The 11,878-nt window shown below is 31.8% G+C and overlaps 1 protein-coding gene across 18 annotated transcripts; it reads right to left on the bottom strand.

The window, feature by feature from the left end:
- Positions 1 to 602: 602 nt before the first annotated feature.
- LOC131593228 (putative disease resistance RPP13-like protein 1) lies at positions 603 to 9,067 on the bottom strand. Of its 18 annotated transcripts, none has more exons than XR_009280799.1 (10): positions 8,854 to 9,067; positions 8,145 to 8,322; positions 2,530 to 5,988; positions 2,376 to 2,440; positions 2,150 to 2,291; positions 1,709 to 1,917; positions 1,501 to 1,632; positions 1,240 to 1,408; positions 1,054 to 1,155; positions 603 to 882 (listed from the first exon to the last, which is right to left on the bottom strand). XR_009280799.1 is itself a non-coding variant. In XM_058865526.1 (2 exons), exon 1 carries the CDS (start codon positions 6,008 to 6,010, stop codon positions 2,543 to 2,545), a length of 3,468 nt encoding a protein of 1,155 aa, XP_058721509.1. In that variant the 5' UTR covers positions 6,011 to 8,134; the 3' UTR covers positions 2,375 to 2,440; positions 2,530 to 2,542. The 18 variants fall into 18 exon arrangements, 1 of the variants encoding a protein (XP_058721509.1); XR_009280800.1 differs by having other exon boundaries at positions 2,530 to 5,976; positions 8,838 to 9,066; XR_009280798.1 differs by having other exon boundaries at positions 2,530 to 5,991; positions 8,854 to 9,066.
- Between the last annotated feature and the right edge of the window lie 2,811 nt (positions 9,068 to 11,878).

The raw sequence follows: 11,878 nt of genomic DNA, 5'->3' as shown, positions 1-11,878 counted from the left end.
TATTAGCATACATTTTAAAGTTGCAATAAAATATTAAAAAACTAAATCAATTGTATTTTATATGATATAGTGTTAATTTATGTTTTAAGTTAGCATTGCTCATTCAACATAATGGGGTAAAAGAAATATGGATATGTCAATAATTATCATTGAAGGCTCTGCAACATCTTCCTGCCTAACATCTAGCATAACAACTCCTATAGTAACTACATGGCCATAAGTTTCTGCAACCCTGAAAATTTTAAGTCCCCTCCAGCACTTTATCATGGCAGCATGTTTACCAGTCCATACTAAGAAAACATTTCTTTCATGTGACATATCATGCTGTTATTTTCCTTGTTTCTCAAGATAAGCGTTCACAAGAGAACTGTGTCAATAAACTCACTTGTTTTCCATTTCTTCATCCATGTTTTCAGCCACTTGGTAATCATTTTGTTGTGATATACTTTTGTTAAACTCATGACATCTTTACAGGTCAAGAAAAGGGTTCAAAATTCAATGTATTTTAATTTGTTTGAAAAACAATTTCAATTCAAAACAAAATAAATATGAAAAGTATACATAAAGAGAACACACAATATTTGATAACGAAGTTCGGCCAATTGTGCCTACGTCTCCGACTGCAGAGCAGCTGCAGTTCCGTTGTATTAATCAAACTTATGTTTTACAAGTTACAATTTATCAGAGAGTCTGATGTCGAGCAACTAATTCACTTATCACTAAACAAAATCAATAAAAAGATGGTGTTGAAGTGCCTCTCTTCAATTCTTTGAATGGAAGAGATGTTCCTTTCTTGAATGTGTCATATGTAGGATGAGTGAATTTTGACTGATGTGGAGGATCTCTCTACAGAAACATGGAAGTTCTTCGGACCATACTGCCCTACATAAAAATAAATGGATATATCGTGTCAGGATTGATGGTGTTCATTTATAATAGAACAAAGTGATAACCAGAAGCAAATAAGATTAAGAATGGATAAGATTTTAGGCACTAATGATTAAGTTGGTAACCAGAAGCAGTTAGAAACAAAACTAAAAGAGAAGAACTAACCAGACTCTCAAGATTTATGTGCCAAAATCTTCATCTTTAACGAACTCCTTCCTACCACAAGACATATTTTTCACAAACGCCTTTCCGGAATATGCAATAAACCTGAAGATAGATTTGCAGTAAGTAACACTAACACATAATATATAAATTGAAAAATTCATAATAACTACTAGTCACTTCCCGAACCTCGTGTATTACTTCCTCTAGAGGCAATAGTCTTCATTTTGGCTTTAACATTGAAATGGGCCATTAAAACACATGATTGGTGTAATCTAACAGTTTGAGAGAACAACTACACTTGTTTTGTCTCTAGCTTTGCGAATTGCCCTCTTAGAATCTTCACCGACTTAGAAATCTACCTTTGGAATAAAAACATATTATTAAACACAACAATCTAATAATAAATGCTAGGATAAAAGAAAACAAAGAAGAACATGATGGAGCAACCTCACACCACACTTTCCCTCGTTTCCTCTGCACACTTGGTTCTAATAACGAACGATTTTCAGTTCTTTAAGAGAGGAATGCACCTTCCCCTCTTTTGGCAACCATGTTGAAGCCACTTTCCATCCAAGCATTCTATATTTTTAAGATTAGAGATGAGTAAGAATGAGAATTGAACCATAGAAACTGCAGTTGCGGCAGGATTTTTCACCTCTTCTGAAAAAGTATTAACAATCCCAAGCCATGCAGATCAAAGTTGAGGAAGCCCTGCTATAGGAACATAATATGGCTTTAAAATGAATAGAAACGACTTGCAGCAATATTCATCGCACTAACAGCTATAATGTGCCAGTCATTAAAGTACTTTTTCTTAAAGACTTCCATGCTTTGAAAGTTGGGATTCAAAATTCATCTACACATCTGCATCAAAAGCATTATAACTTACTAGAACAAAAATTCATTTTTTAAAATTTCCAAAGTAACTAGTTTATTCAAAATTATATTAAATTATCTCATTATACTATACTGAGTGAGAAACTACACATCATCTTTGCATATAGAAAACCAAGACAAATACATTCGCGATATCCTCTAGGTAGGAGGGAAGACATATACATCAAACGAAATTGATAGGTTCTTATAAAATACTCACAGCCAGCCATGTAGCCTTGGAGAGTGAAACAGTTGGTTAAATGCCTCATAGGGGATACAAACACTTTCTTGCACTTCTGTTTGTTTGTGAAGTCAATATTATTCCAAGTTCATAAAACCTTTCTTTCCTGGACAGAATGCGCCTTCATTAAGCAGGCGATTATTTGTAAGTGGTAGACAATAGAAAAAGAAAGAGGTAATGCAAAACAGATTGAAAAAACACATACAATTATTTTGTCTCTAGCTTTGCAATTTGCTCTCTTACAATCACCACAATCTTAGAATCTACCTTCTGGAAGAAAAAAAAATACTATTAGACATAACAGTCAATCCCATAACGAATCTAAGGAGAAACAAGAAACAAGTATTTTAGTGACTCACCTTGATGTAGTACTCATTCGATGATTTGGTGGTTTATAACTATTTTGGGAATGTGAGAAATCTTACTCCACTCTTTCCCCTGCTTCCTCAGCAAACTTGCTTCTAGTAATGGACACCATGAAATATACAGTTCTTTAAGAGAGGAAGGCAATCCCCCCTCTTCTGGCAACGAATGCAGATTTGGAAGGCCGTCAATTGACATTTTCTGAAGACTAGTTAGAGTCTTTATTGATTCAGGTAGAGAACAGAACTTCCCACACCAACCCACAGTTAAATCAATGAGGTTAGGAATAGGCAATCCACTTAGCGAAACCGACTCCAGTTCACTGCAATTCCATATATTGATGGTTCTAAGAAACATGAGATTCTGTTTTGATGAATCTTCTGCAATTAAAATGGATTGTAAATGTTTACATCCCTGAATACATAGACTTTTGAGGACTGGGAGAGAGCACAAGGTAAATGATGTCATTGAATTGCAACTTCTGATTATTTCTAAAATCTCAAGTGATGTGTAATTGTGAAAAGATTCATGAGAAAGGAACTCCAGATTCTCACAGTCTCTAATTGTGAGAGATCGTAAGGTTTTGGGAAGACCATCTCTCGGAAAGGAGGTTAGAGATGGAATGTTTGTTAAGACCATCTTTTGAAGAGAATTCAGACTAATCATCAATTGGCTGGATTTGTCAAATGGTGGGCTTGTAATATCATTTAAGTTTCTTGTCTCCATCAATAGAGGACAATTCTGTAACTCAAGTTCAATAAGGGAAGGAAGGTTGTTAAGTGTCATCCCATTGAGTTCGGGACAGTGTGAAACACACAGATGTGTAAGCCTAGGAAGGTTGATCGGTATGTTTTCTTTGAGTTTTGGACAACAATGCAGTGACAAGCATATAAGACTAGGAAAAACCGTAGATGTACCTTCAATCAACTTCCATTCCTCCCACTTTGGCATATAGTGAAAGCTTAGAATCTCTAAAGAGGGAAATGGTTGAAACAAAGGAGAACTACTTCCATAGAACTCTGTGCCAACACTCTTTACTGATTGCATTCCACTAATAAAGAGTTCTTTTAGATTATGTAGTTTCCCGAGGGATGGCAGACTTGAACAATTTTTACATTGCCAGATCGACAAAAACACCATGTTGCTAAATAAAGAATCGCCCAACCAACTTGGTAATTTGTTTCCACGATATTCAGAGATGGTCAAATACTTCAAATTTGTGGACGGACGCAGCTGTTCCAATACATCACTTTGTGTTGTTAAGTTTGAACCATCTTTGTAATACCATTTTAGTTGCAACTGGTCAATTCCTATTTTCATCTCCAAGTTTGCTTGTGAAGCATGGACTGGGTCAGTTACATTTTCAAGTTGTGAAATGGAAAGACTTCCTTGTAATTGGGGATATTTTCCAAGATCTCCAATCTTCAATCCATCATCCCCAGCGCTGCTCACAATAAAGTTTGACAATGTCTGTAGATTTTCTAATTTGGATATTTGTGCCGGCATTTTGTTCAATTGGGTGTCTCTAATGTCAAGGTGGCGTAGTTTCACCAATTTCCCCATATCCTTTGGCAATTCAGTGAGTTTCTCGCAACTTGACAACAACAATGTCTGCAAATTGTAAAGCTTGCATGTTTCAGAAGGCAGCCTTGTAATCAAAGTTCCAGAGAGGTTCAAGTATCGCAAGTGAATCAAACTTCCAATAGAGGTTGGCAACTCAGTGATGTTTTCGTTTTGTTGAAGTGACAACACGTGTAAGTGTGTCATTGCGGACAACAAGTCAAAAAATAACTTGCACGACATGGAATTATCATACCCCCATGAAGCTTGCAATGGCATGGGTAAAAAGGTTCGTAGACCTTTTAATCCATGCAACTTTTCAAACCTATCATATGGCTTATCTTCTTCAGTTTCAAATGACAAGTAACGCACTCTTTTATCTACCCTTTCATCTGACTTATGTATGTCCAACCTAGTGCAATAGGGAGATGAAACTGCCATAGCTAAATCATTGATGAGGTCGTGCATTTCAAAGCATACTCCACCACGACTTGATCGTTGAAGTATTAGAGACCTTGCCACTAGCTCATCAAAGTATTCTTCAGCTACTTTTTCCCAGCTTTTCTCACTTTTCGGCTGAGGTATAAAGCCTTCTGCAATCCACAACTCAATCACCATCTCTTTCCATAAGATTGAGTTCTTTGGAAATATTGAGCAATAAGCAAAGCATCCTTTTAAAGAACTTGAAAGATAACGATAGCTCAATAGCAGAGCACCGTTTGTTTGTTCCCAAATACTATTGTTTAATACCCCTCTCCAATGATCTTCCGACAATTCAATGCGAAGAATACCCCCCAATGCTATTGTGGCTAATGGTAAACCGCCACACTTATTTGCGATTTCCCTACCAATTATTTCTAGATTGGGATATTCGGGATGTTCTTGGTAGTTTCTTACTACAAATGCATGCCTGGCTAGTAAAGACCAGGAATCTTCAGTTTTCAAAGATCTTAAATGGTGGAGATAGAGAGATTTTAGCTTGGGTAGTGTAACTCTTGCATCTCGAGTTGTGATGATGATCTTACTTCCTATTTGTCCAACATTAAAAATATCACTTAGACTATTCCAACGAACATAATTTCCATACCCTATATCATCCAATACTAGTAAAAACTTTTTGTTACTTAAACTTTGTTGCAATTGAACTTGGAGTTTAACTAAGTTTGGGTCTGTAATTGTTTTTTGAGTGACAGATTCAAGGATTGTTTTAGTGACTGTGACCTCAACAAAGTCTTTTGGAATATGTGCCCACCCTATGACTTCAAACTTCTCCTTCACATCAAGGTCATGGTAAAGGAGTCTAGCTAGTGTTGTTTTTCCTAACCCTCCCATACCCACAATGGAAATCACTCCTATTTTATTTCCGCTATCACAACCATCCTGTGACAGCAAAAATTCTTTAAGTTTCTTTCTGTCATCATCTCTGCCATAAATAGCAGTTTCATCTCCTAAAAAAGGACTTGTAGGAGTTATATTCCTAACATAGTTGGAATCACCTTCTTTCAATCCAAGATTTTGGCTTCTCAAATGTTCTAATCTTCCAAATAATTTTTGTAGTTTAGAATTGATCTTTTTATTAAACCTCTTAAAATAAGACAAAAACTTATTAAGAACCTGACCACCTTCAGCTTTGCACCTTAAAGCTTCAGTGTTGAGTTCGTCGAACAGTTCGTCAGCTTGAAAGACAGCATCTTGCAACATCTCCAGCCACTTCTTGACAGCAGGGTTAGTGATCTGTTTGTCCTCAGCATCATAAAGTACAGATTGAAGACTCAGCAGTGTTATCTCCAGCTTTTCCAACAGCTCAACGTCCAGCTTAGTCCTCCGAAACAAATCAATAAACTCACCAGAAACAACCTTTTTCACCAGCATCTCCATGGAAGCTGAAAGAAGTGCTCCTCCAACAATGGCAGCCATAACTTAGTTCAACCGAGTAAGAATAGTTTGAAATATTGAAGTGGAAAGAAAATGCAATGCAAGGAAATGCAAGTTAACAAGACTTGTAACTTGATGCAAGTTGCAATGTATAGAAGAAAAGCTACAGTGACAGTCAACCAAAATAAATTAATAATTATTTTAATAATTCACTGTCATGGAAATATAATTCATTGAACTGTTCCCTTAAATAGAAATAAAATAATAGTGGAGTATTATTGGTCTCCTTAAACAACTACGTACGGAACAAAAAAAACAGATTCTTCGAGGGAAACGAGACTAGTGGAGTATTAAGTAATGTATGAAAAGTACATAGGAGTAAGTGGTGTATTGGATTATCTGCTCACAACTCACATGGGCTGTTTAGTTTAGATAACCAAGTAGGATAGTAAGTAAATTTGCTTCATATAAATCATATATCACTATTGAATTTTAAATTTTATTATTTTAATGTTTAAAAAAATAATATTTGAAATAATATATTTTTGTATTTGTTGGAATTTGAACTTGTGACCTCAAATAGAAACTCAATACAAGATCTTGTCTTTTGAGAAGTGGTGGTAAATTATAGGAAATATACTCAGCTAACTAAATATATTTATTTGGTGTGATTCTTGTGTTGTTAAAAATTTTAATTCAAAATAAGTTTTAAATCCATATCTTTCAAAATATTTCTTATAATAAAAATAAAATGTTGATTAGTGAGTTAAATTTCGAGTATGCTATTGATATATGAGAAAATGATATATGTATTATATTGCATTTTTTTCATCTAAAATTGTTTGAAAAACATAAATAAATTGAAATATGTAGAGAAACAGATTGTTATGATTCTCATTTCTCAACATAAAAAATAAAATATAAGTGTCCATTTTATCAACTTAATTTAGTAGGAAATACTTTAGAAAGAATGTAACAAACACAAAATAACACGGATACAAAGCATCACTGTTTAGTATCAAAACAAATAAGATCTCACATATACAGTAAAATAAAGCAACCGATAAACTACTTTAGGACTTATGTACGTTCGGAATGCATATCTCGGATAATCTACCAACCGATAAACTTAAGCATATCGCCCTTACCAGGCCTCGCGTTTAGGGGGTTTATGTACTTCTCAAGTAAAAAGTCAGAATTTGACCACCAACAAAAGCACTTATTTCCAACAAAATCACTTCTCAAAAAAGAATTTTCAAAGGAATGACTTAATTCACAAAAATTCAAAGTAAAAGTGGTGAATTCAAAGGTAAATTCATAAGGAAATACAAAGCAAAATTCAAGTTTAGATCAAGTGACCATTAGTCTTACATTGAGACTTGGTATTTATGCTAAACCTCAACATGTCTTCCCTCTAACTTCCTTCAACTACCTATTTATTCTCAAACTCATGCATTTACACATTTACCCTTAACTAACTTCAACTTCCTTAAAGTTTTTAAACTAACACAAAATCAAACCAATTTTCTACTATACCTCCACCATTGATAACTTTTCATCCAACGACTAGGGTTAATGATCCGCAACTAAGCCTCTAATTGCTTTTCGACCATTGATAAACTTCTAACTTGGATCACAATCTAAAGGTTCACAACCACCCACAAAAATTATAAAAATCCTCCATTTCCATAATTTTGGAGACCTAAGCATTTTAACTATTTTCACCATTTTCGTACTTTCATTTTTCTCCACTCTCTCAATTTTCCATTACTTTCTTCATCCCTAACCATCACTAAAGTTCATCACCATCACCATCTAGAATTACAAAAATGGAAATTCTAGATTGGTGAAACTAAACCTCCATCCAAAATTCAACAAAATACAACAATTTCACAAGTATTCATCATTCAAGAATCAACAAAATTCAAGTGTTATCATCTCAATGTTATTCATATTCAAGTGCAAATGTTATATTCTACATCTAATAATTATTCAATCATCATCATCATCCAAGATTTCATCAAGTTTCATGGCTTAAAGGTTTACCACATTCATCAACATATATTCATCATTTTACTTCAAGGTTCTATCACATTCATCAACATATATTCAAGATTATTCATCTATATTCCATCATTGTCATCATTGGAAATTAATTGGAGTGAAAAAAGCTTACTTTGATGTGTTCCGCGTTTCTCGTTGGTGAATTTATCGACAATTTTCAATACTAACCGGAGCAAATCCCCGCTTCGATGGTAAGCCTTGAACTCTCTTCATCCCATGCCACCGACCATGTTCTTGCTTGTATGAAATGTTCTTGTTGAATGTATATGGTGTTTACATAGATTATGCCGCTGTTTTGGAATTGATTTGATCATAAAAGTAGCTTAATTATTCATGAAAATTCACATTAAAGTAGCATGAAAATTGACATAGTATAGACTCCTATCTTAATCTAATCACCAATTTGCATTTAGTATCAGAATTGATTGCATGTAGTATAGCAACAAGTTTGGTTTAGGCAGTATGCAACAATTAGTCAAAATAATCACTTTTACACTAATAAGCACTTATGTACATTCAACAAAAAACCATATTTCAAGAAACTTGAAAATTGACATTAGCTTTTCTTAATACAGTTCTAATTGGATATTTAACATGGCATTAACATTGGTTCTAATACATAACATAAAATAGCTTTTTTTCATAATCACTTTTTCTCATGAAACTCATTTTTGACATAAACATAGAATAAGTTTTTTCTTCCACTTCCAATTTCACAATATCAAATTCAATACATAACAACCAAATTCAATACAATTAGCATTAGTTTTAGCATAAGAATTTGAATTAATCACTCAAAAATCACCTTTTTTTTTCACTACCTTCAAGAAGCTTTTTTCATGTCTTTAATGGGGGCTTGAAAGAGAGATAGAAGATGAACAGATAGCACCACCACCATTAAGAGATGGGGGCGCCGCCGCTGCACCAGTGGCCGGCTAGCCGCCCGCTCCCAGCTTAATCACCATCGTCCGCCCCCACATGGGAGCTGCCATGTTTCTTCTTTCCATGGTGTTTTCACGTGAAAATGATGGAGGAAGAAGAGATGGCCGAACCGGACCGGTCCGGTTCAAACCGACGGCCGGTTTATTTTATTTTACTTTTTTTTTTTAGTGTTCTTTTATTCTATTTTCAGCCCATTAACATTTTCTGTAGTAATTAGTAAAGCTTTTCTTTCTATTTCTACACCATAACAGATACATAATAGCACCTATATTTTCTATTTGATTCATTTTTTTATAGATAATTTCTATAACATTTTTCAATATCATTTAGATTAATTTTAAAATTAAAAATAGATTTTAATTGGTTTATAATTTTGTGAATAATTAGAGTAAAAATTAGGACCTTTACCCCATTTTTGACACATGGTCCATTTAAATTTTCATGATTGTTGCTTAATTATTTTGCTTGTTTTTTCTTACTAGAAATTCAACATAAATTAACAAATTATTTTGTATGCTTTCTTAAAATTTTTAAATTTAATTAATCAAGTAATTTTACTTGGTTAATTAAATTAAAATAGCATCTTTATAGATCATAAACCAAAAACATGTTCCTTTAGTTTTTCTCTTATAAAAATCCTCTTTTTTTTCTTTCTTTTCTTTTTCTCTTTCTCATTATTTTTCACATTTTCCTTTCTTTTTTATTTTTTTTTCATTTTCTATTTTTTTTAACCACTTATTTCTTTCTCAACCTCATGCAACATACTTATAAACAAACAAACATATATTCTCTCTAACTTGAATACAACTAAAAAAACAAATGAATGCTCCCAAACTAGCTAAGCAAGGAAATATCCAACAGAATATATGGTTGATGGTTCAAGGGCTTATAAACAAACTTAGGATCCACGATGAACTACTTACTCATGCGCATAAGTGAATAGCTCAACACTAAGATGAATCCTAATACTAAGGCACAAAGGAGTTAACAAATGCTCACTCACTCACAAGGTGTATTACTTTTGGTTTGGTGGTTATACTCAAAATGAAAAAAGCCTTATCCTTTGGGGTGTATTACAAATAAAAGATTAAACATAATAAAATCTAGCTAAAACAAGAATGTCGGTACTCAGTGCATATAGTGAATAATGGAAAGCTTCCTCACATTTGGGGTGGATCTAAAGTTATTCAATTCATGAACAAGTAATATAAAAGAATGAATGACATGGTATTTGTAAAAAGCCTAAGTTGTATAGTCATGCTATAGTCTAGAAAGAGATAAACACATACTTTGGGAGGTACCAAACTTTAAAACTCTTATCATTACCACGCAATTAGGAATATGTTTGAATGTACAATGAGACAAATATTTTGTCCCCCTTAATAAGTGAATTTTTAAAAAAAAAAAAATATTTAATAAAAATGAGGTTAACTATAGGATATACAAATTATATCTTTTTTAAATCACATGCGTTAGTTATTTTATAAACTTAAAAGGAATCAATATATTTTACATTAATTATAATTTTTTTAAAATGAAACAAATATTTATAAGCGATAATTATAAATAAAAAATACTAGATAAATATATTAAAATAACACTGGGTAAATAATTATAACTGATAAACATATTAAAGAGAAATATTTATCACCAATATATGAAAAAGTACGATATTAATATTTGATATTGATTAACATAACAAGAAATAAAAAAATTTCATTAATAAATATATATATATATATATATATATATATATATATATATATATATATATATATATATATATATAAAGAGTTTAATGGTTATGCACTGACAGTGTAAAAAAGTTTTACACTGTCATCCAATTAAAATATAATGTTCTGCCATGTCATACAAGTTTTTTTAAATTTTAAGTCTGACTTGTTCTGATTCATGATCGTCATTGGTTGACAGTGTAAAACTATTTTACACTGTCAGTGCATATCCCTTTTTTCCATATATAAAATAAAAACTAATATTTATCTTTAATAAATATAAAAAAATCAAGACACATATTTTTCATTGACACATAAAATAAACTAAATAAAATTTTGAATTAGAAAATTAAATCCCCTTCAAATTTTAAAAAGTTACTTTTAATAATTTAATAGACATATTTAAATTCAAATTCAAATCTTATTAATTACAGTCATTTCACGTTAAAATTTTCTATAAAAAATACATATATTCTATTATTTAATTTTAATTTAAATTATAACAATTATTATATCCATTCTAAATTATAAGACATTTTAAGTGTTTTACACAAATTAAGAAGTATAATAAATTTTGTATGGAAAAGAAAATGTATATATGAATTTATAAAGTTGTTCTTCAATAATTCAATAGGTAAGAGAAATGAAAAGAAAAATAAAATAATAAATAATAGAGGATATATTAGCGGAAAAAAAGTCATTAATATTATATTAAAATTGTAACATAATTTATAATTTAAGGGAAATAATTTGGACAAAATGACTTAAAATATAGAATAAAAGAAATATACATATATTTTTAATCAACAAAATATATTATTTTTTATATTTTAATAATACTAAACATAACAATTAGATTTTTAATTAACCCGTCCGGGCTGGTATTTTCCTAATAAAATAGCAAAAACATTATTCTTTATACTAAATATATGATTAAAGTGCTTACCAAACAATAGATTGTGATTTTTAACCTCAAACTAGCTATAGAAATAATTTTTTTAAAAAACAAATAGAGCTAAGAAACAAAGAACAATCCATGTTTGGTATGCATTGGTGGAAAATAGTTTTGTTGTGATATCTTAATATTATCCCTAAACTCATGACATATGAACATGTGAAGAAACTAGTTAAAAATTCAATGTTTTTGAAATTGTTAGAACAACAACTTCGA

This window comes from Vicia villosa, linkage group LG3, assembly GCF_029867415.1.
Source record: "Vicia villosa cultivar HV-30 ecotype Madison, WI linkage group LG3, Vvil1.0, whole genome shotgun sequence".
In the NCBI taxonomy this organism is placed as follows: Eukaryota; Viridiplantae; Streptophyta; class Magnoliopsida; order Fabales; family Fabaceae; genus Vicia; species Vicia villosa.
This window is presented reverse-complemented; position numbering and strand designations above follow the sequence as displayed.